Source organism: Chiloscyllium plagiosum, unplaced genomic scaffold, assembly GCF_037043375.1.
Source record: "Chiloscyllium plagiosum isolate Xiang-an unplaced genomic scaffold, Cpla_swu_hap1 HiC_scaffold_28, whole genome shotgun sequence".
Lineage (NCBI taxonomy): Eukaryota > Metazoa > Chordata > Chondrichthyes > Orectolobiformes > Hemiscylliidae > Chiloscyllium > Chiloscyllium plagiosum.
Window position 1 is genome coordinate 6,082,089 of NW_028270166.1, and position 27,691 is coordinate 6,109,779.

The following is a 27,691-nucleotide window of genomic DNA, read 5'->3' on the forward strand; positions in this document are numbered from 1 at the left end:
GAACACAATGTAAAATCTGAACATCTGAAGTAAAAAGAATGTTGGAAATATTCAGGCCTCGTAGAATCTGTGGAGAAAGGCTCAATTAGAGTTTGTAGTCAATGATCTCTTGTCAAGAATTATAAACTGTAGTGCTGCATTGAGTTGTTGGGGATTAACTATGTTCAAGGTTAGACCAGTACATAACACTGAAATATTTAACTCGTTGAAGGGCAGCAAAGTTGCTTGTTCAGATGTCAACCAACATGAAGATATATTTGCTTCAAAGACCAGGAAAAAATTATTTCCAAGCCCTTTTATTGGAGAAAGTCAGAAGTCACATGATACCAGTTGTCAGATGAACTTCACCTGATGAAGGAGCAGCACTCCAACAGCTTGTGATTTCAAATAAACTTACTGGACTATAACTTGGTGTCGTGTGACTTATGACTGTCCACCCCAGTCCAACACTAGCACCTCCACATCATGGCTTTTATTGGAGAGCAGTTGATGAGTTGCCTGTCAGTTAATGTCTGATTATTAATTTTAAGGAAACATTCCATTTTATGTTCATTGTTCCAAATAATGAGCAGGTGCTGGGCTCCTGACGTTATCCAACCTGGGTGTGCTGGGCATGCAGACACTTAGTCACGCACAGTCACACAATGTCTGAGATTGTTGAATTGGCAACAGGTTGGTCATCAAACTTAGAATCTGCTGCACTTGTTTCAGCTCGAATGCAAGTTATCCTTAGTATCCTGTACCTGCAGGTGGAGCTGTGACTCACTTGGTAGCACTCTTGCCTCTGAATGAGATGTTTATCCTTCAACTATCATCACAAAAGATTGCTGTTGTCATTGTCACAATGCCGTTCACTAATTAGTTTCCATGTTTCCTGCATTACATCAGTGGTTATCCTTCAAAAGATACGTCATTGGATGTAAAGTACTATATGACATCTTGAGATTATGAAAGGTGTGAAATAAATGCAGGTCTTCCTTTTAATCTGATCTATGATGCTTCTCCAGTCATGTTTCCTTGAAGGGTGGTTCCCAGCATGTTCCACTAGATGTAATATGTCTTTGGTTATATTCATCTCAGTTGGCTGACGAATGGACTGGGCTGCGCTGTCTGACTCTGGAATACAAGTGTTACTGGGAATATGTCCAGCTCTTTACAATGCAATAGCCATTTTCACAAGAAAAAAAGTTAAACATTTCCGCAAAACATTGTTGGTGAGACAAAATTCATTGCCAAAGTTGTTTAGACTTGTTGAAATGAGAAGAAAAATATCAATGAACAGAATTCAGTGGAAATCATAAGTGTGGCAATAGGCTGAGAGCTTCCAATCCACTTCAGTGGAACTACTCCTCTACTGTCACCAAAAACTAAAGCTTTGCCTTTGGTGATCTCATTCACATATGACTCTGCATTTCTGCTAGAACATGCACTGCTTCTGCTCTTGACTTTCGTTCAGGATGATCGGAAAAATTCACTCAAATTTCTTTTTAAATCCCACACAGTCTTGTCCCCTCTTGTTCTCCCTGTCCCTCGCTGGTTTCCAATCCACCTTCATCCTGTGCTTTGATTTTCAAGATTTATGCCTTCTCTTTCCAATCCTAGCAATTTGGTTTGACCTTCAATCCCAGCAGCAACCTTTCGCCTCCTGACTGCTCTTCTGTCCCCCAGTATAAGGAGACACCGATGTCAGCTGTCACTCAATGACAGCATACATTTGTGTAGCGTCTTTAATGATGTAAGACTTGCCAAAACATTTCATAGAGGTGTGATTTTACAAGAGAACTCATCAAAATTGTGACCAAAGTGGTTTGTTTTGAGGAGCACCTTAAGGAAATGAGAGGAAAGGGAATTCCTGAGTTTAAGGTCCAGGCAGCTGAAGTTTAGAGCCCCCTCAACGCTGCCACTTTACTCCCTGAATTTGATGAGGCAGTCATCTAGTGGTATTAGCACTGGATTGTTAATTCAGAGACCCAGATAATGTTCTGGGGACCTGGGTTTGAGTCCTGCCACAGCAAATGGTGGGGTTTGAATTGAATAAATATCTTGAAATTCAGAATCTAAATATGACCATGAATTAATCATCAATTGTCAAAAAAATCCCAATTGGTTCACTAATGTCCTTTCGGGAAGGAAACTGCCATCCTTAACTGGTCTGGCCTACATGTAACTCCTAAGTCATAGCAATGTGGTTGACTCTTAACTGTTCTCTTGACAATTAGGGATGGGCAATAAATGCTGCCTAGCCAGCAATGCCCTTATCCTGTAAATGAATAAAGAAAAAATTGAAAATGAATTTCTTTGACCATGCCTGTGGTAAAAGAAGTCAGAGTGTTAGCTCAGCTTCACTGATGAAATACTTGCCTTTGACTTCAAATGTTATGAGATCAGGCCCCATTCTTAAACTTGAGATTGTATCCTTGGCTAATTATGCCAGTGTAATACCAAGTGTTTCGTACTGTTCAGGTCAGTATTCTTTCGATGACGTTTTAATCCAAGGCCTTGCTACTGAAGGTACACAGAACATGCAGCAAGGAGATAGCCATTCAGCTCATCATATCTGACTCCGCTCTTTCAAAGAGAGAGCCACTGTCATCATAGCCCTGCGTTTGTTTTTCTTTTGAGTTATTTATCCAATTCTCTTTCAAAAGTTACTATTGAACCTGTTTCCATCACCCTGTCAGGCAGTGTATCTCAGATCATCATAACCTGCTGTATGTAAAGAAAAACAAATCTCCTCATCACCTGTCTAGTTGTTTTGACAATAATTGGTTTTGTGTCATCTGATTAATGACTTTTTTGCTAATTAAACGAGAGGAATATGGTCAAACTATCTAGTTAGAAGTAAAATATTGTGAATGCTGGTGATCTAAAATGAAAACAAAGTGTGAGAAACTCAGCAGGTCTGGCTGCGTCAGTGGAGAGAGAAAGTAAATGTTTCAGGTCAATTTGAAACCAGAACCAGTTCTGAAAAGAAGACACATTTGAATTGAAATATTACCTTTGTTTCTCTCTCCACAGCCTCCACCAGACCTGCTGAGTTTCTCCAGCACTTTTTTTAACCTGAGTTAACAATTTGAACATCTCCAATTAATAAAATTAATTCTGTAACTTCTCCTCTACCTGTGCAGGGTCTCTTGAGCTCCTCTAAAGTGCTGTAGAAAGTTGGGAGAAAGGTGCCCTAAGTTACACCATTTCCTTAATTTAATAATGAATAGTAGCTGCTCCTTTTGGCTAAGCAGCACTGTTGTCCATCAATACCTTTTCTTAAGTGTTGTTATCCTCCTCTTAGATCTGAACAAAGCTTGCGGGAACAGTATAGAAGCTCATGAAGCAGCTCAGATGCATCAGAATTTTTCTCAACAGCTTCTCAATGACCACATAGAGGCCTGTAGTCTTCCCGAACACAACCTGATCAACGTAAGTACAGTCATCCCGAACACAATCTAGTCAACGTGTAAATGCTTACCCCAACATGTTCTCTTTGAACAGTCCCATGAGGGTGTTTAAAATGCACACAAGAAAGCAGACAAATTGATAATTCACAATTGTGCTGCTTTTAGTGTAGTCAGCTAATTAAGCACACAGATTTAAACGTAATCAAGCACCACACCTTATGATTTAGTAACCAACATTTAATTCTGCTGTATCCAATTTCATACAAACAAAGCTGGCCCATAACACTGATTAGTTTCCTTTTTAATTGTATGTACATATATCTAAATAGATACACATATATGGTGGTATAGTTGTAGCACTAGGGTACAGTACTGGTGGTCAGAGTGTAGTATTGATAATGCATGTTGTTTACTGCCATTTAAGGAGAATCTGAGAAATGTTAAAGAAGTATAACAAGCAATGTTAAAGAATTTATTTAAATATAGTTGCATAATATATTTACTATATTAGAGATGCCTGACAAATGTTACACTCGTTTGAGGAACCAGTGAAAGGTAACATTAGAGAAGCTGTTGGAATTCCTGAGCTTCAGTTACTTGCAAAATATATTTTATTTTCCAGTGGACGGATGGACCTCTTCCTGTACAGTTTCAAGCTCAGAATGGACCCACCACTAGCCTCGCCAGCCTGCTATGAACAGAACTGAATATGTCAAGCAGTGAAACCTCAGTGCAGCTCAAACCAACTGAGAAGGGGTTTTGAAATCAGCATCCCAGTCATTGTTGGTCAGGTCAGGCAGGAGACAGAACAAGAGAGTGTATCTGTGAGCAGCACTGTGGATACTTTCCAGCCTTTAACCTGCTTTACTCTGGGTGTTGAGGAGTTTGATGCAAAGGAAAGTTTGGGCTGCAGGATGTCAGCTGGGATTATCCTGCTGTCCCTATGCCAATCCCTTTCATTGAAAAATATGTTTGTAATTTGCTGAACTCTGTATTCTCAACTAGCCTGTTTCTCCAGCGATTTGAAAAGTTTCCTTTTGGGGAGAAACTGAAGAGGGACTTTGCTCCTTCTCCTGTTGTATATTCTTATGTCCCCCTATCCTTATCCTCATTATCATGTTGTCATTGAATGCTCACCCCTGCTATTATCCCTAGTGATGCAGATTGCCCTGGAAATGGAAGGGGCACTTCAAAACTGCTCTGATTCTGAATGAATTAAGTAGTATCTTGTGGGTGAGAGGAGGCGTCAATTTTGTACATTTATAAATAGTATAAGTTCAGTGGCTTGGTGCTATTTATGGCATTAGCAGTGTTCAGTGGTAACTTTTATGAAATGGCTGAGCCTACAGTCTAAGTGGGTGTTAGGATCATGAAATCCAGAGTTGACTATGTCCATCTATAAAGTAGTGGCTGTGGAAACAGACTACAGCATCCAAATGATAGTGGTTTGGTTAAACTGGCTTGCTTTCATCCTGCCCAAAGGTTCACCTGGTCTTTCCTCAGCTTTGAAGCTGTTTCACCAGGCGTCTCAGTTGTGCCAAACAAATAGATCATCGTTCTCACCCAGTCTGACCCTCACAAGGAGGAATGGCTTGGTTCTCCTACTGCTCCTCCTCTTCCTGTTTTCATAATTCAAACTCTCCGAGCATGCACACCATAGCATCATACAGTGCAAGAGGAGACTTTGAATCTCAGTGCTGTAAATACTCCTTTTATTTTGTTGTTTTTGTTTTTATTTTTAGTTTGTGTCCAAAGACAAGTCCTTTTAGTTCTCAGATTGATTTTTAAAAAAAACATTAAGGGCAAGGGTCTTGGCCACCTCAATCATGTAGTGAGAAAATTCCCACAAAGCTAATCCTCTGCCCACATTCCCTGTTTCCACTCCTGCTCTTCCCCACTGGCTTCGTCTTTCCCAAGTGTAGTCAGTGAAACATGCCCTGACACACACTACCAGCACCTGTGGCCATTTAAGGAAGGGTGTAACATGTAATAATGGAAACCATCTAATGCAAAAATTTCAACCAAAAAAAAACATGATTTTAGCGTGGACCTACAGTGTTTTTAAACAAAAGTTGGCATCTGCCAATAGGTGTTGCAGTGTCGAGTTATAGGGCAGTAGTATTTCTGTTTTAATCCAAGTCACCAATGGCTTGTCTAAAGCAGCGACTGGTGCATCATAACTGGCTTAAGTATCACTGAAGGAGGAAGAAACAAAAGTCAGTTCCTGATATCTCTTCATTGATCCCAGTTGGAGTGTGTTTATGTGATTACACTCAACATTGATTCAACTGCTTTATGATCAGTCATAACTTAATCTTAGAACGATCCTTCTTGTAAGGCCCTGAGTCGAATTCCACTCTGAATGCTGACCTTATCCATTCGAGTGAGAGTAGATGACGCAGAACAGACAGGGCTCCTGTTCTGGATCTAAGTTCACCAGAAAGTGCATGCATGAGAGCCTACATCAATGCATTCGCCCTGAGATCATATCACAGGAAAGCAAATCTTCTGACACATTAAGAATGCCCATTTGGAGAAAGATATTGCTTAATTGATCATTGCAGACATCAGGAAAACTGGGAAGAAAGTTGGTAACATACAGGAAGTAAGCAAATTGAATTCCTGACAACTGTTCCCTTTAAATGGGCAAATGGGAATGAGCATTGAAGGTGGAAGTCAGCTCATGCTTTGGGGATTCCATATGGTGTGCGATCCTCTCATCCTGATGTAGTAGCTGTGATGATGGGGGAGAGAGTTCCAGGTGGAGCTGTGAAAGGGTCACTGTGGCTGAAAGAGGCCACATAGTGTCAATGTGTACAGGCTGAATAGTTGGAAAGAGCAGGTGATTAGGCAGAAACTGGGGCAAGATGTTAAACAATTAAGCAAAACTTAAGCTCTTCCTCTTGACATTTGGTTGTACAGAACTTGATTATTGCTGGAAAAATACAGTTTCTCAAATTTTTTTGTCTTGCGCTAACCAGAATAATTAGCAAGAGCATCAATTCATGCAGTATAAACATCGATTTCCCCCCTGAATTGATATTCTTGTGAATTGTCCTGATGATGCAGGACAAAAATCTTTGACAAAATTCTTTTTTTTCCCCCAGTAGTCTTCCTCTTGCTTTGATTGGTTTTGTTTATTTTAGCATATCCAAAGCCTCAGCATTTTCTGGATGAGTACAATGTTTTTTAAGGTCTGTGTTCTTAGAAATTTAGTAAATCCATATCAATAGCATTAGTGAAAAAACAAAAAATGGACCCTATGTTTAAGTTCTTGGAGGGCATCATTTATAAATTGTACCCTTTTTTTAAACCAATGACTGGCATGGAAATGCCAAACTCCCCTGTGTGACCAGACTAGTGCCTCCTTGTTCCACGAGGTCCAAGAGTTTCTTCAAATGTAAGTCAGATTTTTAAAGGGAATTTATAATTCTCAACTGTCCTGGGCATCAAATTCTTCTGCCAAACTTTTAACCACTGTACTCTCTCTGCCTGACCAGTGAACTTAACCTGCAGTCTTGCATTCTGATTGGCTACTGTCAAAGACTGTAAATTTAAAGGTTGTGTTGTTAACGCTAACAATATTTTGTACAGCTTGTGTTTCTTTTAAGAAATTATTGTATATTTTATTCAGTGAGGTAATTGATTGAGCTAATCCCCTACTCTTGACCTTTTGGCCTTTGTAATTTATAAATTAGCAACTTTCTTCTTTGCATTAGGTTCTTGTAGACATATAACAACATTGTAACATGCACATGTATACGTACATATATACAATATATTGAACTGTCCTATAGTTCATCTGACCAATAATCATTTTGGTTTTTTGCCTGGTAACGTTAATCAACCTTGACAGAAATCTGAGCAATAATTTTATTGGATGCTGCAGAACAACTTAAGGCTGTTTGTTTTTAAAATATATTTCAACTTCCCTCCTCCTGAGGAGATCTGACTTTCATTGACAGACCACTTTCAGGAGCACTGCACACTTCATTGCTTTCTTCACTTCTGACTCTAGTTTGCAAATCCCAAAAGACCACTCATTTTTGATCAAAGTCCATGCTAATGTATGACCTACCTTTGTTCACCTTTATTGGCTGGCCACCTGTCTTTCCTCCATGTTCTGGGCGTACAAGGGAAGGCTTCTACTAGGTAACTTTTCTTAACCAGTGTTCTCAGATCCACATCCAAAGAGAAATTGATGGCCGGGAGAATTATATAATTGTATCTGTTTTATGACTGCATCTTGCAAGCATTGCCCTGTGCCCAAGAGTCCAAATGCAGCAATCAGTCACCCAGAGGACAAAGGACCTGCATCTCAGTCAACTGCCAGGGTGGAAGTGGTGTGGTTGTAATCTATCTTGATATCTTGAAGTACCAACAGTGAATGCACGATTCATCAAGGCTTCCCCACTTCTAATCATTGCTCCCAATAGATTAGGTGGACTGATCTTGATTGCAGCAGTAACAGTTATCCCTGCTCTGGTCACCCACCACCTTTGAAAATAATATCAGTTAATCTGTAGCACTTTCAAAATCAACACAGACACAGCTAACAGCAGGTGAGCTGCCTAAAAGCACTGGGGACCCAGATTTCTTGCATTCTTTCAGTTTTGAGGTGATGCACGTGTGTTATTGGACCCACATGGCCAGTGGCAAAGGGGCAACCATTTGAACTTGGTATCTATAGAAAGTTGTGCCAGGCTGGTCAGAGTGGGGGATGCCATCTCAGAGGAGGTATTTTGGCTTTGTATTATACTCAATGCCACAGGGTCACTAATATGCTGATTGTGCATCAATTGTTAAAGCTGATTTGACTCATTTCAATATTTGTTCAGTGGATCTTGTAACTGTAACAAATTGACCATTTTTGTTTAAACACTTCTCACCCCTCGCTCCCCTTTTTTAAAAAAAGGCCGAAGTTGTAAAGATGAAGTTTTTAAAAGATTTACGTATAAGCTATTCTTTATACCATACATATGACAGCAACACAAATAACATTACTTCTAAGTAGTTATACTAGTTACTGATAAGTCAACTACTGCTTTTGAACACCAGTAACTTGTCTAACTTGATGGCAGTTTTTGCATAATTTGAACAGTGTGTTTCTGAGATGCTACACGTATTGTGCTTTCAAGAGATGTCTTGATTTCTGGAATGCGTCAGGGCATTTCCTCTGGACCGATTACCTCATCTCAACCAGGACATGGTGATTGTCAAAGCGGGACAGAGGTTTGTGTGCCCTAATCCAACGTGTGGTATAAATTTTTGAAACAGCGGTGTTGAGCTGGAGAAGTGTTTAAACAACAAATCTAGCCCTTGAATGCTTTGATACCGTGAGACTAAACTAAATAAATATTAACCTTGATGGGTATCAGATCTTAGGACAGCGTACGGTACGATTATGCAGAAACAAATATCCATGGTGAAGATTTAAATATTTTAAATAAATATATAGATTAGATAAAGAATTTTTTTATATAATCGAGTTGCTGATATTTCTTTGTCTTTTTATTAACACCATCTGCTCCCTGACTTGACAGTATTTATGTTCTTCAGACCTAACTGGATGTAATGCCATGCAAGTTTATTTCTATCTGGCTGCATATATGGCTAAGGTGATAGGGAGTATGGGGCAGAAGGAAGGATATCCTACGCCAGTTCCACTAATAATGTACTTCACAGTCCCCTCACAGGGGAAAAACCTGCAAAGATGATCCCCCACAGTGTCGTCTTTGAAGACTCATCCCCTCTATACTCTGTTCACCACCTGCCAGTTTCTTTGCAGTCCATTTACCGATGGCATGTCACTATCAGAGATGTCTTACCTTCTCGTCAAGTGCTTACATCAGTGAGAAGCTACATAGATTAGAACGAATCCATATTCGGACTTCAATAAGTTAACAGAAGGCAGCTTGTCATCTCCTCAGTTTGCCGTTTTAAAATAAGAGGGGGAGATGGGTGGTTTGCAAAGAAATAACCCAGGCATCTCTTCTCTTCCAATTATTATCCAGCAGCGTCTGGTAGCAAATACAAAATTAGGTGAGGACAAGGCTGTGCTCAGCTTGATGACTCCTGCAGTTGAGTAGCCAATCGCTTGCTGCTCAAACACACTTGAGCAATGGTACAGCTACAGAATAATATTATTACCCTTGCTGATTCAGTGCCTGGGAAATCCATACTCTTGGTGTGTATTTTTCTTTCTCATTCATTTCTTTCCTCCCTTTCTCTTTCATAGTATCTCTCTCTCCTTCCCTTTCAACACCAGCCCCCAGCCACCATCACCAAACACCTTCTACCTTTCCCTTGCACCCTCCTTCAGAATGTAGGACACAATTTCCCAAAGGGTTACTTCGGCATTACACTACCACTCTTACAGACTAGGAATATCTCTGGTTTGACCTGCAGCCTGTTCCAAGATCTTGGACATGCATGCCGGCAGATCAGTGAAACTCAATGACCCCTATCAGAGGAAGAGGTGGGGAATAATTATACCAGCTAGGGCTCATGCACTCGGCCTGTTGTCCCCAGCAAGGTATCTGTTTGGTGAGAACAGGACTGGGCTGCGAAAGAGATCTTCAGACCGACACTAACCATCTAGACAGCCATTTGTATGATGTGCTGGCAATGCCTAACAGCAACTGCCCCTATCTTCAGGCAATGAAGAGATGGAGACTCTAGGAAAGGAACACACCATCCTCCAAATGAAAAGAAAAATGGGGGAGATGAAGAAAAGGTTTCTCCTCTGACTTTCTAAGAGTGAACATATGTCCATCACAAACAAGAAACTGGATGGACAGTTGCAAGTGCTCACCGATTTCTAAATTCAATCTTCCCAGTATTTTGGGTGATTAATTTTTACAGTGCATATAAACCAAGACAGTAACTACTACAATAAATTAATTTTCCACCATATGCAGCTCTTGTGTGTATCATTGTCAACTAGATATATTCATTTTCATTTCTCCAAATCTACTTTTTGTACAGACAATTCAAAGTATTTTTAATAAGATAATGTTTTAATATGTACTCTCATCATGTATCTGGTGCACCAGTTTCTGTGTAATTGTTTCCTTGAGAATCAATGTAATTGCAGGTTTGTTAACACGTGTGGTGTTTTAGCATCACTGTACTTTTTGGAATAGTTTATTAGATGTTTAGATGTTTTGAGATGTAAAGGATTCCTCACTTCAGTGATAAGACATCACTGTGAAATGGGGAAAGCTCAGTCTGTAAATATGGATCTTTGTAAACAGAACCTGCCTGTCGCTGTGTTTTTAGCTTTCTATTATGTTTGGAGTAACTTTGGTTTTTTTCTATATATCAGGGAATTTTTAAATAAATTCATAAATGTAAGCTTTTAATGAGCCTGTGCTGTTCTTCTCTGGGGTTTGACAACTCTTCTCATCTCAGGAATAGGATTTTCTCTTATTTATTAGTTCCTTTTGTGCTTGAGCTTAGCTTTCAAATGTTGTGATGACTATTCCCCTGTGGAAGGCGTTGCCAGCATGTCTGAGCCTGTCCTCTTTTGACATCAGCTTTGTTCTTTATAGCGATCGTTTATTTGCCTCTGAGTGACTCTTGCATTTGTTAAGAGGAGCAGGTTGCTTGAAGTATTTGTAATTTCCTCACTGCTTGTCAGCAGTTGCTTTTAAAGCAGTGCATATACCTGAACATTTCACAGGTGACAATATTTGTCACAGCCACAGAAGGCATTAGGTCCAGGGGAGGTGAGGCATTGATTTAGTGGTAATGTCACTAAACTAAATCCCTCCAAGCTATAGATATGGGACATGAGTTTGAATCCACCATGGCAGATAGCAAAATTTAATTTCAATTTTTAAAACGTCTGGAATTTAAAAAAGAACTTGTTTCTTGTTCTAAAAACCCATCCAGTTCACTGATATCATTCAGGGAAGGAAATCTGCTGTCCTTACCTAGCCTGACCTTCATAACAATTTGGTTCAATTTTTACTGCCCACTGGTCAATGAGGGATGGGCAATGATTGGGGTGTAACCAGCCACACCCACAATACCATGACTTAAAGAAAAAGGTTAACGTCAAGTGTACGTGGTTCAGATGGCAGCAAATTGATGCGGGATCAAGCTGCTTACAATGTTTTGCCACTGCCCAAAGCGAATGGAACCTGGGCCGGTATGTATGACAGCAGAAACTAAACCCAGCCGTCTGCACTTCCATTAGGCAGTTACATGTCATTTTTGTCTTACCTTGACCAGCCAATGATGCAATAGAACATACCATGTGCTCAAAAATTTAAAAGGATTCAGCACGGATTATAGATCAGAACTATTAACCCTAGCAAGGAAGTGGGAAGCCAGAGCAAGGGGTATGACCTTAATATTTAATCTAGGATAAAGTCAGTAAGCACCATGAAAGATCCTGGTAACCTGTTGTTCTCTCCCTAAATAGCTGTTGACGCTGGATATTGGTTGGGAATGAAAACTGAGATTGATGGAAAAATGTTTTCATCATATCAAGGAACATGGAGCTGGGCAGATAACGTTATGGTTTGGGGGAAACAATAGCGTAGTGAAATTGTCACTGGACTAGTAATCCAGAGCCCCTTTGGATCTAAATCCTGAGGAATTTAACTTTAATTAATTAAATCTGGAATGGAAAGCGAGTAATATTAATATTGGAATTATTAGAAACCTGACGTGTTTTGCTGATGTCCTTTTGGAGTGAATGTTTGCTTCCCTTGCCTGGTCTGGCCTGTGTGTGAATCCAGACCCACAGCAACATGGCTGATTCTAAACTACCCTCCACAATTAGGAAGGAGAATAAATGCTGGCATAGCCAGTGACACCCGCGTCCCATGATAACACTATGGTAGTCACAAAATCTGAGACTGCAGTAAAATATCTCTGTCAGATGGACTGTTGAGAATGTCACAAGAATCAAATGATTACAAAGTGGGAAATTTAATAGACTGATTCAAAATTTGAGTTTTTCCCAGAATAAATAAGGAGAAATATTCCACTCCAAGAGGGTAAGAAAGATTTTCAGTCAGCAGGTAAGTCCATATTTTTGGGGATGAAATGACTAAGAACTAAATTAAATAACAAGGATCTTTGCAGGTCTTCTCTAAAACATTATACTGAGTCACATAATGAGATGTGGGTGGCACAGTGGTTAGCACTGCAGCCTCACAGCACCAGGGACTCTGGTCCGATTCAAGCTTTGGGCGACTGTCTGTGTGGAGTTTGCACATTTTCCCTGCATTTGCGTGGTTTTCCTCCCACCATCCAAACATGTGCAGGTTAGGTGGATTGGCTGTGCTAAATTGCCTGTCGTGTTAGGTGCGTTAGTCAGGGGAAACGTAGAGAAAATAAGGGAGTGGGTCTGGGTGGGTTACTCTTCAAAGGGTCGGCGTGGACGTGCTGGGCCGAATGGCCTGTTTCCACAATAGGGATTCTATTCTAGGTAATGTTAGGTCAGATGACCAAAACCTCGGTTGAAAAGATAGGCTTTAAAGAGCATCTTGAAGAGCTGTAAGGTTATTCCAGATCTGAAGGTATGTCCACAATGCTTCAGCACTAAATAAGATTATGGCTAAAGCACATCAGCTCCTGCCTCTTTTGGCCTTTTCCTATATCTTTGGTTCCCCTCATATCTCAATCTCAGTCCTAACAATTCAGCAGTTGATCTGAGTAGAGAATTCCAAACTATTCATAATCCCCAGTGAAACAATTTCTTCTCAGTTCAGTTCTAAATGGCCAACCTCTTATGTTGAGTCGGTGACCCTGACCTGTTGATTCACCACAAGCCAGAAGCTGTCTAAGTCTACAAAGTCAAGCTATTCAACTTTTTATATATTTCACTAAGATCATACTTTGTTCTCTTCTGACATGCATGATATCAATATTTGCATTTATATAGTGCTTATCACAACCACTGGATATCTCAAAGTACTTGATAGTGAAGTACTTTTGGTGTGTAATGTAGAAACTCGGCTCACAGTAAACCTCCCCAAGAAGTGAGATGTGGTGCAGTGAGACCATGTAAAGTACTTGGTCCCTTATTCATTGGAGGCAGTGCAGAGGTTCATAGGTGTAGAGGAATTGTCTTACGAGCAAAGACTAAACAGGTTGGGACTCATTAGAGTTTAGAAGAATGAGGGGTGATCTCATTGAGACATAGCATTCTTAGGGGCTTGACACGGTAAATGCTGAGAGGATGTTTCCCCCCATGGGAGGATTAGAGGGCATACTCTCAGAATTAAGGTACGCCAATTTAAGATTGAGATGAGGAAACATTTCTTCTCTCAGAGGATTGAGTGTCTTTTGAACTCCTTGCCACAGAGCCGAGAGATGCAGAGTCCATACGTATATTTAAGGCTGAGATGGATTGATTCTTGTTCAGTTGGGGAATCGAGGGTTTTGGGAAAGGACAGAAAAGTATGTGAGGAATGTCGGCTCAGCCATGACCCTACTTAATTAGAGACAAAAAAACACTGCAGATGCTGGAATCCAAAGTGGACAAGCAAGAGGCTGGAAGAACATAGCAAGCCAGGCAACATCAGGAGGGGGAAAAGTCCCAATGCTTTGGGAATGGAGCTGGGGGTAGAGGGAGCTTCAGATAAAGAATGAGAGGGGAAAGGTGATGAGGTGGTGATAGGTGAATACAGGTGGTAGGTATAACCTGGTTGGTCAATAGGAGGAATGAATCGGAGGTTGGTAGCTGGAAGGAGGAGTCGTTTGGAGCGATGGATGGGAGTAGGTGGGGCTGAAAAGGGAGTTGGGATGGGTGGGAAGGTTATTTGAAATTGAAATTTAATGTTGAGTCCTCTGGGCTGTAGGTTGTCCAAGTGGAAGGTGAGGTGTTGTTCCTCCAAATTGTGGTCTGAGTCACTGCGGCAATGGAGGAGACCAAGGATGGTCATGTTGGAGAGGGAATGGGAAGGGGAATTGAAATGGGCGGTGACCGGAAGTTCAGGCTTGCCCTTACAGACCTGGCTGAGATGCTGGACAAAATATTCACTTAGTTTATGTTTGGTCTCCCCGATTGGGAGCACCGGAGACAGTAAACTAGATTGGAGCAGAGGCAGGTGAACTTCAACTAAGATCTGAAGGTATATGGGCCAAAGGTGGATAAATGGAATACACAAACAGAAAATGCTGGAGAAACTCAGTAAGTCTGGCAGCATCTGTAGAGAGAAAATAGTTAACTTTTCGAATCCAGTATCATAGAGATGTACAGTATGGAAACAGACCCTTCCAACTTGTCCATACCGACCAGATATCCTAACCTCTTATAGTCCCATTTCCCTGCACTTGGCCCATATCCTTCTAAACCCTTCCTATTCATATACCCATCCAGATACCTTTTAAATGTTGTAATTGTACCAGTCTCCACCACCACCTCTGGCAGCTCGGTCCGTACATGCACCACCCTCTGCGTGGAAAAAGTTGTCCCTCAGGTCCCTTTTAGACCTTTCCCCTCTCACCCTAAACCTATACCCTCTAGTTCTGAACTCCCCCAACACCAGAGGAAAGATCTTGTCTATTTACCCTATCCATGCCCCTCAATTTTATAAACCTATATAGGTCACCCCTCAGCCTCCGACACTCCAGGGAAAACAGCCCCAGCCTATTCAGCCTCTCCCTGTAGCTCAAATCCTCCAAATAAACTTGTTGGACTATAACCTGGTGTTGTGTGATTTTTAACTTTGTCCACCCCAATCCAACACCAGTTCCTCCAAATCATGGCAACCTTGGCAACATCCTTGGCAATCTTTTCTGAATCTTTTCAAGTTTCACAACATCCTGCCGATAGGAGAAAAAAACAGAATTGCACAATATTCCAAAAGTGGCCTAATATTCCAAAAGTGGCCTAATATCCCCCATGACCTTTCAATTCCTGTACTCAATGCTCTATCCAATAAAGGAAAGCAAACCAAACACCTTCTTCACTATCCTACCTACCTGTGACTCCAACTTCAAGGAACTAAGAACCTGCACTCCAAGCTGTCTTTGTTCAGCAACACTCCCCAGGATCTTACCATTAAGTGTATAATTGCTACCCTGACTTGCCTTCCCAAAATGCAGTACCTCTCATCTAAATGAAACTCCATCTACCACTCCTTAGCCCATTGGCCCATATGATCAAGATCCCGTTATACTCGGAGGTAACCATCTTCACTGTCCACTACACCTCCAATTGTGGTGTTATCTGCAAATTTGCTAACTATATCATTAACTAACATCTATATTATTTATATAAATGACGAAAAGCAGTGGACCCAGCACCGATCCCTGTGGCACACCACTGGTCATAGGCCTCCAGTCTGAAAAACAACCCTCCACCACCTCCCTCTGTCTTTTACCTTCGAGCCAGTTCTGTATCCAAATGGCTAGTTCTCCCTGTATTCCGTGAGATCTAACCTTGCTAACCATTCTACCATGGGGAAACCTTGTCTAATGCCTTACTGAAGTCCATATAGATCATGTACACCACTCTGCCCTCATCAATCCACAGTGATCAGCCATAATCTCATTGAATGGCCTATTCCTCTTCCAAAGGGGTCGATCATCCATTACCATGTAGTTCCAGGTCTGACCACCCGTTATTGTCTACTCCTGGGTCTGACCATTCATCGTGTACGCTGGGTTCTGGCCATCCATCGTGTACTCCTGGATCTGACCATCTGTCGTGTACTCCTGGGTTCTGGCCATTCATTGTGTACTCCTGGGTCTGACCATTCATTGTGTACTCCTGAGTTCTGGCCATTCATCGTGAATGCTGGGTTCTGGCCATCCATCGTGTACGCTGGGTTCTGGCCATCCATCGTGTACTCCTGGGTTCTGGCCATCCATCGTGTACACTGGATTCTGGCCATCCATTGTGAATGCTGGGTTCTGGCCATTCATCGTGTACGCTGGATTCTGGCCATCCGTCGTGTACGCTGGGTTCTGGCCATCCATCGTGTACCTTGGTTCTGGCCATCCGTCGTGTACGCTGGGTTCTGGCCATCCATCGTGTACCTTGGTTCTGGCCATCCGTCGTGTACGTTGGGTTCTGCCATCCATTGTGTACGCTAGGTTCTGGCCATCCATCGTGTACTCCTGGATTCTGGCCATCCATCGTGTACTCCTGGGTTCTGGCCATCCATCGTGTACGCTGGGTTCTGGCCATCCGTCGTGTACTCCTGGGTTCTGGCCATCCGTCATGTACGCTGGGTTCTGGCCATCCATCGTGTACTCCTGGGTTCTGGCCATCCATCGTGTACTCCTGGGTTCTGGCCCATCCATCGTGTACACTGGGTTCGGCCATCCGTCGTGTACTCCTGGGTTCTGGCCATCCATCGTGTACACTGGGTTCTGGCCATCCATCGTGTACGCTGGGTTCTGGCCATCCGTCATGTACTCCTGGGTTCTGACCATCCATCGTGTACTCCTGGGTTCTGGCCATCCGTCATGTACGCTGGGTTCTGGCCATCCATCATGTACACTGGGTTCTGGCCATCCATCATGTACTCCAGGATCTCACCACCCATCATTATCCTTTGCTTTGGTAAGTCCTTCCAAAACACCTAAGTGGACTTATCTTTTCAAAGAGAGCTGCCCCATATGAAATGGAGAGGTTTTACAGGTGCCATCATGGACAACTGAGTGAATCAAAGCACTAATTTTGGGCAAGAGTGGGTTAAAGTCAATGACCCTACTCTTGACCCTAATTGAGCATTGTTAGAGGGTCTCAATGGATTGTGGGAAAGGGCCGTGTTAATCACTTCGGGAAACCCCACAGTTGACAGCCAAGCCCGCCCTCTACCTTTCAAACTAACTTGATGATCTGTCCTCGCCCCCTCCCTCATGATTGAATCATATTGTGAGTCCTGACCCTGCTACTGGTTGAAGTGGATGCCAATCAGCCCGTCCCCCGCACGCCGCGCACCCATTAAGGGTGTTGACTGACGTCACCGAGGCGGCGGTTGTATCCCTTGACGATCCATTATTGGTCAATCCTGAAGGCAGCGGCATAGCTGATTGGGCTATCGGACGTCAGTCAAATATCCGGTTGCCCGCCTGCCGCCCTAACGCAACAACGTCCTACCCTTCTACAACGGTGATTGGTTCGTTCTCCCGCAGTCCTGCACAACCATTGGACATAATTGGTGTCCATCATCAGCCACCCACGTGCGGAACCATCACGTTCGGGTGACGCCCGACACGGAGAGCCCACCCCCCTTTCCGGATTTGTATTGGTCCATCCTGGAACAAATGCAGAGATGATTGGACAATTGCGGTGCCAATCAGCTCACCGGCTGCCCGGCAGCAAGATCGGTTGAGCTAGACCCGGAAGTCGGCCTCCATTTTAACCATTGTTACGGTGGAAGGAGGGGGAGATTCGGGTCATCGCTCATAGCAACGGGAACCGGGCAAGAAAAGAAATAAAATATCCCCCTTCCCTTCCAACCCCAGCTTACCCCCTCTCCCTTGCGATCTAATTATATTTTTAATTGTTTCCCATAAAGAGAAAAAAAACCTATTTTTTAAAAAAAGAATTACAATGGCGGTTATGAAGCCCGAGGCCTAACTTCACTCCTGAAGCCTCGGGGTCGAGTAGGTGGTCAGCCCGTACCGGCGCGCTTCGATCCCGGGGTCCATGAGGCGCTGAAGCTGAAGGGATTTTTCTTTTGAGGAAAAGAAGAAAATAAAGGAAACAAATCAAAACAAAAGACACAGATATCGCCCGGAGCTCCCTCCAACCGCCCCCCTGCAACAACCACCCACCCAGCCCCCATCAAATAATCACTGGAGGGAGGTAATCAGCCAAGTAACAGGTATCAGAATAAGATTCCGACTCGATATTTATTGCTTGTTCTGTGTTTTAAAGTAGCTTGGGACAACAGTCCCACATTCGAGAGAAACGAATGCCTGTTGCACATTGTTGGTTTTGACAGATGGAATGTGGGAGAGTTCAGACTGCAAAGCAATCAACTTTCTTTTTTATGGAGGGGTCGTGATGGATGTAGGCTATAATGAACGTCTAATTTTGTTTGAAAACTTTTTTTTAAAAGCCTGAAGTTTGTTGTTTGAGGCTTGCAGCTGTTTAAAAGTTTTGGTGAGAGCTTCATTTTGATACTTTCTTTAAGAAAGGTTATTTATTACAAGGTTTTACTTTGTCAACAGTTTTGAGATTTTACTTCCCTTTGTGTTTGCCATGTCAAGTGTGTGTGCATTGAGTTTTGCTTTGTAAATTTCAAATTATTCAATCATGCAGGATTGTAAGAGTTTCCAGATTTGTAAATTATATGGGAAATACACAAGTGTTTATGTAGTCTATTCTGTTTTCCAAAAGTGAAAATTTTAATATGGGCCTTACAAATTTGTTTAGTGACAAATAGTTGCCTTGATGGTAATGGGTTGAGATGATTCTCTGCAACTGCTTAGGCTTGAATGGAGAGAGAAATGCAGATCTTTCTAGCTTGAGAACCTCTAGGAGCTCTTAGAGAACAAAAAGTACAGTTAGTCTTAGTGCAAAATTGTCATATGGACACTACAATCAGCATTAAACACTATACTCGAGGCTCTAAGTAGTGCAAGTAAGGACTGTATAGAAATATTTCACAAATCATAGCGTTCATCGCCACCGAGTTGCTTTGGAGCAATGTTCCACAATCGTTGCAGGCCTCTGTTTAAGACTGAAGTGTCCAGTGTTTTGTATGGGGAATCATGAAGGTGTGTTGTGACAAGTTTAATTATGATATGGTGTCCTGTCACAATCTTTACTCAGCCAAAAGACTTTTACATTCCTCTATCTTCTGTCTAGGGTATAATATTTACAAATGTAGACCTTACCTGTTGGGAATTTTGGTGTTGAATTTTTCATTGTATCATCTTTGCCTGCCACAGGAGGAAGGTGTGGTGTCATCATTCAAGGTTGTGGGTGCCTTGGATGTCAACTGACAGGAAGCAAATGTTTTATTGACAATTATGGTACTTGATAGAGCTGTGAGACCCTTGTGCAATCAAATCTATATGGTTAGTTATTGACCTTTGACTTGAATGTTATTAGTAGCAACAGCTTGGTTATAGACTGATTTTTTTAAAAAAAAGTCTACAGGATATTAGTTTGCATAGTGAGGGTAAATAAGAGAACACTACTTCAAGTTAAACAATGGTCAGTTCTCCCTTTGCTCTGATGTTCAGTAAAATGAAAGTTTGGTTCACACTCTAGGTTGATGTCATTTTTATTTTGAGACACTAGATGAAGTCTCAATTTGCATAACTGATTGCAAATATTGCACATGTAGTCAGTGTTGAAGGCATGAATAGGCTTTGCATTGTAGTCATTTATCCTGAAAACACGTGACTGTGTTCACCTCAAATGTCAAAATTCAGAATTAGTGTTTCCATTATGTACTGTTTCTTCTACCCCCACCCCCCCCAATGTATTGGGATCCCGTTTTTAAGACTTGAGATTGGCTTTCAGATTGTTACATTAAAATTTGAGTTGTCCAGTAATTGAGTGCTCTCTTGTTCATGGCAACTGCGCTCTTGTAGCATACACTCCAGAGAGCATTCGGTTGCATATTAATTGCTTTGCTCTATCTTAGAACACTTTGGTCTGACAAAGTTTGATGATCAAAGAATCTGATATGGCTATAATTGGCTGGATTAGATTGTCCTGCTTTTTATGGACAAGATGTATGTTACATTCTTGCCCGGATGTGGGTGATGCAACACTACTAGAATAGTTTGATTACAGCTGTAGCTAGTTCCGAAGCAATATAGCTGAAATATTGATAGGCACCAATCACTTATTGCATCAAGTATGCTCAGTATACATCAGTGACACAGTATGGTCTGAATCGAGTTGCAAAAGATCACAATCAGCTCTGTTGGTTCTCAGGAGGGGGCCATGTTTGACTATCCACTTGGCATTCTGACAAAAGATTGCTAGTGTTACAACCTTGTCTCCTGCACATTGGGTTGTGCCATTATTTAGGATGGGAATGTTGTTTGATTGTTCTGTATGACAGGATGCGGCAAAGGGAATTCTAATTTTAGGAACTAACTCAGCAGCTCTTCTCTTCACCTAACTGTTCTTTCCCATGCCAACCAAATCCATGTACTTGATATTTCAGTTGCAGGTTTATCAAATTATCTTGTTTATGCTGAGGCACAGCTCTGTACCTGAACCCAACATTAAAATCTGTGAGTGGTTTTAATGAACTATTGAGCTCTGCCAATCAGAACTTACAATTGTCATTTTACACAAAGGTATATCAAACACTGCTGCCACAAACAATGTAGTCAGTGGGAAGGGAGTTTGTCAAATTGGTTTTGATTCCTTGATATATTTATATGGCCCAATATGCAATTCAGAATCATACAGCCCGGCTAATTTCCACTTGAGCAAACTGATTCTTCCTTTACATTCATTTTTTTTGTGCTGAATCTGGTGAGCGTCCACTCGCGCTCTCTCTCTCTCTCTCTCTCCAGTCTACGGGATAATTTGTTAATCTGCTTGCATGTTTGTGTTGTCAGCATTATTGTCGCAGTGTTAATATGTATCTTGATTTGACATTGAAATCTATTTTTGGTCTGGTTTGTTAAGTCTGATGTGAGCACACCAGTTGTGACCAGCTCAGTTATTTGTTTCTGTTATGCAGGTGTGACCAGTGGACAAGTGTGAGCAGCGGTGACTTCCCAAAACCAGCGATAACAGTGCTAGTGACTCACAAGTCCGAGTATGTTGAGGCGAGTAACCATGTGCCCCAGCATCTTGTTATTACTTCCTTAAACCTTGCTTTAGACCCACTGAAAACCAGGTGCTGTGCTGAATCTGGTCAGCGAATGACGGCAGTGAGGGTGATTAGATAGATGTGGATGAGGCTGGTCTTGTATTTGCTTCTCTCTGATGTTGCAGTCCTATGCTTTGGTTTTCTTGTAAACTTTGCTCATGCATGTTCATATGGAGATGATATGTATCCTTTATTTTTTTTCTCATCTCCATCTATTATCCTCCCAACACCACTTTTTGTCCAGAAAACATTGTTACTTGGCTGCAGTTTCATTTGCTGGTGTGGTGAAAGGCACCAGAACTAAGCCTAAAGCTGTGTTTTTTCCAAAACTGAACATTTGTAAACACATTCCCTGTCCAGGTTAACCCCTCCATCATTCTCCCAGCCTAGCAGAACTGAAGCTATTTCAAACACTGTAGTTGCTGCTCAAGGGCCTAGACACACAGCCAGAAGTAGAGTACTGAACATCTGTCTTGAGAATTCGAATCACTTCACGGCCTTTACCCAAGTGAACTGTGGGAGACAGACTTTGTTGTAAAGATTTTTTTATATGTCTGTGAAGAGTTGACTGCGGAGAAGGAAGTACTTGTGGCTTTTATGGCTTTTATGAACTCTGTGCCTGTGTGCGTCTTATTCTGGCAAGCACCTGAATGTGTCCAAAGGTAGACCTGAGTTTTATGGAAACATTTGGCAATGTGAAATCAGATATGAGACAGAGCAGGTTGGATTCTTGGGATGGGTGGGTGTTATTCTCGTGACATTTCATGGACTGCGTGGTTAGCTAATCTGACTTGTCATTGGTTTAGGGAGCTAAAATCTGCCACATCTCCTACTCCTGGTACTCTTCAGTGCCTCCTGACAGGAAGGAAGTGGATGGGTGGGGGTGTGTGGTTAGAACAGAATCAGCCTCTTATGTGATCTTCTGTTAGCCAAATCACTATATGAAAGTTTTTGGGTAAGACAAGCTACAATGCAAGGAGATAATTGAAATGGATCCATTAGGGCTCAGTACCTCGAGGTGGAAAGGATGGAAAATTGTAATTCCAGGCTTTCACATTGATGATTCAAATCAATTTTGTCAGAGCATAGAAACCTAACAATACCAGACAATGACCACCTCCATTCAGGGACAATCTAACCATTAGTCCTTATCATTCAATGGCTGTACCATTGTTGAATCCCCCACTGTCAATTTCCTGAGGATTACCATTGACCAGAAACGGAATGGAACTAGCCATCTAAATAGTGGTTAAAAGAGCAAGTTGGAGGTTAGGAAATCTGTTTTGAATATCTCATCTGACTTCCCAAAGCCTGCCATTATGTAGAAGGAACGAGTCAAGAGTATGGTGACATACACTAGATATTACGACTGTTATTTGACAGTGTATTTTGGGCAGCAGTTAGTGCATTCAGTTGTTGGCATTGATTTCCCTTGGTTATTGAAGATAGTTGTTTCTTGCTTACATAGTCATCTGTTATATATTTTAGTATGGTTGTGAAGCCTGATTGCAGAACTCCATGGCTGTCTGCATTGTGGGCAAGGATGAATTCTCTGATTTTATTGGGGTCAACCCAGTCTGTCTAGTAGTCTTGCTTTTTGACATACCTGCCTGTGTTCTTTGTTCAAAGGAACCAACGCTATTACTTGGTCACCAGATAGTTTGTTCTTCCTCCCTGTCTGTGGTGAAAATACCACATTTCCTGAGGTTTCCCCTCAAGGTGTCCATGAGCCCTAATCGCAGCCTTCCTTGCAAGTGGTGTCTAGTTTAAATTGTGAATACATTGTTGTGAGTATTTAGATATCCATTCATACGCTGGCATTTAACCTTTAGTTTTAGGATTTATAACATTTCCTGTAGAGAATGGGGTAGATATAATTAAAGCAACCTTGGAGGTTATTACACTTCAAATCACTGAAGTCAGGGAGGATCCCAGATGCCTGAAAAATAGCATATGTAAGATCCTGTTGAAGAAGGGAGGAAGGCAGAAGATGGGAAATTATAGGCCAGTCAGCCTGACCATGGTCGTTGGTCAGATGATAGAGTCCATTATTAAGGCTGAGATTGCAGAGTACTTGGAAGTGCATGGTAAAATAGGGCCGAGTCAGCACGGTTTCATCAAGGCAAGTTGTGCCTGACAAATCTGTTAGACGTCTTTGAGGAGTTAATGAGCAGGTTAGTCAAAGTAGGGCCAGTGGCTATGTTCTATTTCGATATCCAGAAGATCTTTGACAAGGTGCTGTCCAGGAGGCTGCTAAATACGATAAGATCACATAGTATTAGGGGGCAAGGTACTGGCATGAGTGGTGGATTGGCTGACTGTCAGAAGGCAGAGAGTAGGAATAAAGGGGTCATTTTCAGGATGGAAGTTGGCGACTAGTGGAGTTCTGCAAGGATCTGTGTTGGGACCACAACTATTCATGTTTTACATTAACAATCTGATCAAAGGAACCGAGAGCATTGTTGGTAAATTTGCAGATGACACAAAGATAGGTAAAAGGACAGGTAGTATTGAGGAGGCGGAGAGACTGTAAAAAGATTTGGACAGCTAGGAGAATGGGCAAAGTGTGGCAGATAGAATACAATATGGACAAGTGTGAGGTTGTGCACTTTGGTAGGAAGAATAGAGGCATCAACTATCAATAGGGAAAGACTTTGGAAATCTGAGGCACAAAGGAACTTGGGAGTCCCAGTTCAGGATGTTTGACATGTAAGTTGGCAGTTAGAAAGTGAAGTAATTTTTTTAAAGTCATTCCTGGGACATGGGCATCACTAGCTGGACCAGCAGTAATTGCCTGTTTCTAGTTGTCCCTTGTGAAGATGATGATGGACTGCCTTCTTGAACTGCTGTAGTTTTAGTTGTTGTAAGTTGACCCACAATGCCATTAGGGAGGGAATTCCAGGATTATGACCCACTGACAGTGAAGGACCGGTGATTCATTTCCAAGTCAGGATGGTGAGTGACTTGGACAGGGCCTTGCTGGTGTTGGTGTTTCAGGTATCTGGTGCCCTTGTCCTTCTATATGGAAGTGGTTGTGGGTTGGAACATGCTATCTATTGATCTTTGAAATTCTGCAGTGTACCTTGGAGATGATACACATTATTCTACTGAGCAACGGTGATGGGAGTCAGGTGAATGTGGTGCTAATCAAGCAGACTACTTTGTCCTAGATAGTGTCAAGTTTCTTAAGTGTTGTTAGAGTTGCACCCATCCAGGCAAGTGGGGAGTTATTCCATCACACTCTTGGCTGCTGCTTTGTAGATGTGGACAGGCTCTGGGGAGTTGGGTGGTGAGTTACTCATTGCAGTATCCTCGCCTCTGACCTGTTCTTGTAGCTAATGTGTTTATGTGGCGAGTCCAGTTGAGTTTCTGGTCAATGCTAACCCCCAGGATGTCAACAGTGGGGAACTCAGTAATGGTAACATCATTGCATATCAAGACGTGGTGGTTAGATTTCTCTTATTGAAAATGGTCATTGCCTGACATTTGTGTGATGTGAATGATAGTTGCCACTTGTCAGCCTAAGCCAGATATTGCCCATTTCTTGTTGGTTTTGAACGTGGACAGCTTCAGTGTCTAAGGAGTCGCAAATGGAATTGAACGTCATGCAATCAATGGGAAACATTCCCGCTTTTCACCTTGTGATGGACGGAAGGTCATTGATGAGGCAGCTGAATATGATTAGGCCTAAGACACTACCCTGAAGATCTGCTGAGGTGACTGATCTCCAACAATCACAATCATCTTTCTATGTGCCAAGTATGACTCCAACCAGTGGAGCATTTGCTCTATAAAACCCATTGATTCCAGTTTTGCTAGGACTCCTTGATGCCTCACTGAGTCAAATGTGGGCCTTGATGTCACCTAAGCTCTGGAATTCAGCTCTTTTGTCCATTTTGAACCAAGACTGTAATGAGGTCAGGAACTGAGTGGCCCTGGCAGAACCTAAACTGGGCATCAATGAGCAGGTTATTGCTGAGCAGGTGCTAATTGATAGCACTATTGATGAAACCTCCCATCACTTTATTGATGATTGAGAGTAGATGGATGGGGCAGTAATTGGATGGTTTGGCTTTGTCCTTTTTGTGTACAGGGCATACATGGGCAAATTTCCACATTGTTGGGTAGATGTGAATGTTGTAAATGTACTGGAAGAGCTTGGCTAGGGGTCAGCATGTTTGGAACACACATTTTCAGTACTGTTGCCGAAATGTTGTCAGGAGCCTTTGCCGTATCCAGTGTCTCTAATCATGTGGAGCAAATCAAACTTAATGAGGACTGGCATCTGTGATACAGGGGACCGCTGCAGGAGGCTGAGATGGATCGTGGACTTGTCGCAACCTTACCTTTTGCACTGATGTGTTTCATCTCTTCTGTCGTTGAGGATGGAGATATTTGTGGAGTTGTTTAATTGCCCACCATCATTCATGACTGTATGTGGCAGGACTACAAAGCTTAGATCTGATTTGTTGGTTGTGGGATCTGTCTGTTGCTTACTGCTTATTCTGTTTGACACACAAGTAGACCTGTTTGGTAGGTTCATTAGGTTGACACCTTTTTTTTAGGTATGCCTGGTGTTGCTCCTGCCATGTTCTGCTGCACTCTCCATTGAACATCCAGTGTTACTGTTCATTTCAAGAGGGCACGAATAAAAGCACAGGGGAATGCTAACGGGTCTGTAAAAGGCTCTGCTCAGATAGTGTTTAGAATACTATGAGCAGTTTTGGGTCCTGAGGAAGGCTTGCCTCATAAGGGGTCAAGAGGAGGTTTACAACAATGATCCCAGGGATGAAGGGCTTGTCATATGAGGAGTGGTTGAGGACGCTGGGTCAGTTCTCAGTGGAGTTCAGAAGGATGATGGGAGATCTAATTGAAACTCAGAATACTGAGGGGCCTGGATAGAGTGGATGTGGAGAAGATATTTAGGACCCGAGGGCACAGCCTCAGAGTGAAGGGATGAGCCTTGAGATAAAGTGGAATTTCTTCAGCCAGAGTTGGAGTTTGTGGAACTCAATTGCCACTGAAGTTTATGGAGGCCAAGTAATTGTCTTTAAGACAGAGACAGGTTTTTGATTAGTAAGGTGATCAAGGGTTTTGGGGAGATGGTAGATGAATGGAGTTGAGGAACACATCAGCCTTGTTTGCTGGGCTGAATGCCTTAATTCTGTTCCTATATCTTATGGTCTAAAGGATTGTGGCTATGCTGACTTAAGAGGTTAACATTCATAAAGATTTGATCATAAATTGTAAGTGGACTTCGCTAAAACATTACAGGCATGATATATTGAGTCTTTTATATAAGGTCTGTGCACAGATATCTTATAGTTTTGGGAATTTGAGTTAAATTAGTTTGAAAGCATTTGCTAAATCCTGAAGAACTGTAAAATCCATTTGTTGTCAATCAAAGGAGGAATTTTATGAGGGAGTGCTTCACTTAAAGATCTGTTCTAGGTCATCCCTGAGGATGCTGGTGTTGCTATGGTTCACAATTGGAGCTGAGGGAGATTCTCTGGTTTCAGTTTTCAGGATATTTGCTGTGAGTTAGTTACAGCTTGAAGTTGGTGAGTGCAGCTCACTCGGAAGACAGTCATATTAAATGACAGTTAGGTTTGTATGGTAAGCAGACAGAAAGCTAACTTTATAATTACCGACATGGAATATTGGTGAGGCTTATTCTCAAGTTGAATGTTTGGTGAGGGAACTGAAATTGGAAGAATCTCGAGGGATACAGTGAGTCTTGTGGCAAAAGAAAAGCACCTCACAGATTGGCTTAGAAATTTTAAAAGGGCAACCAGAACAAGGGACCAACGTGTCTAAGAGTGAAAAACAGGAACATTTTACATCTGAAAACTGCCAGACTGAGGAAAATTAGTTTTCAGGCGACTGTGGGATATTTTCTATCCTAATATAGAAGCAAATGGATCTAAGACATCATAAAGCATAGGAGATTTCTTGGGAAAATCAGAATTAATTCTAACATAGTAACTATATATTGTTTATAATGCACACAGTAACCATTGTTTGTGTTTTAATTTATTTTATGGCATTGTTCAATTGTTTTAAACCAGATGTTGAGGTTTCTTTCTGAATGTTGATGGTCCTCAATTGGATTATAACTACATGTGTGTCTTGGGGATTTTATCATATGTGCTACATGTTCGCTTCATCTGAGCTGTGCACTTTGACTTCCAGGAATTTTTGTTGTTTTAAGTACAGTAGCCATCCCAACTCCTCCCCCGCAGAAGCCTGAAATCGAACAAACCCATTCACTTAAATGGGAAACGTACCTTTCCTGCAGCCTCTTGGTCCCTGGTTCCGGAAGGTTCTCTATAATATGTTCGGGCTGCAGAAAACAATTCCATGGATACAGGGAGTCGCCCTGTGCTATACATCAGTGTTGAGGGTGGAACGGTGGCTCAGTGAGTAGCATTGCTGCCTTAAAGCGCCAGAGACTCAGATTCAATTCCACCCTCATGCGACTGTCAATGTGGAATCTGAACATTCTCTCCATGTCTGTGTGGGTTT

At 42.0% G+C, this 27,691-nt stretch overlaps 2 protein-coding genes across 13 annotated transcripts in view; both read left to right on the plus strand.

The window, feature by feature from the left end:
* The window catches only part of mau2 (MAU2 sister chromatid cohesion factor), a 65,878-nt gene extending 55,127 nt beyond the window's left edge, over positions 1-10,751 (plus strand). For both annotated transcript variants that reach the window (XM_087975927.1, XM_087975928.1), the window contains 2 exons: positions 3,290-3,417; positions 4,018-10,751. In XM_087975927.1, coding sequence (XP_087832053.1) covers positions 3,290-3,417; positions 4,018-4,092 — 203 coding nt within the window. In that variant the 3' untranslated portion in view covers positions 4,093-10,751. The remainder of the gene's footprint in view (positions 1-3,289; positions 3,418-4,017) is intronic.
* A 7,000-nt stretch (positions 10,752-17,751) lies between these two features.
* gatad2ab (GATA zinc finger domain containing 2Ab) overlaps positions 17,752-27,691 on the plus strand; it is a 146,196-nt gene continuing 136,256 nt past the window's right edge. For 8 of the 11 annotated variants that reach the window (XM_087975934.1, XM_087975933.1, XM_087975929.1 and 5 more), the window contains exons 1-2: positions 17,752-18,199; positions 21,035-21,122. Coding sequence is in view for 5 of the 11 variants with exons in the window: in XM_087975929.1 (XP_087832055.1) it covers positions 21,115-21,122 (8 nt within the window). In the remaining 6 variants the exon portion in view is untranslated. The remainder of the gene's footprint in view (positions 18,200-21,034; positions 21,123-27,691) is intronic. The other 3 variants (XM_087975936.1, XM_087975935.1, XM_087975932.1) reach the window with 1 other exon arrangement.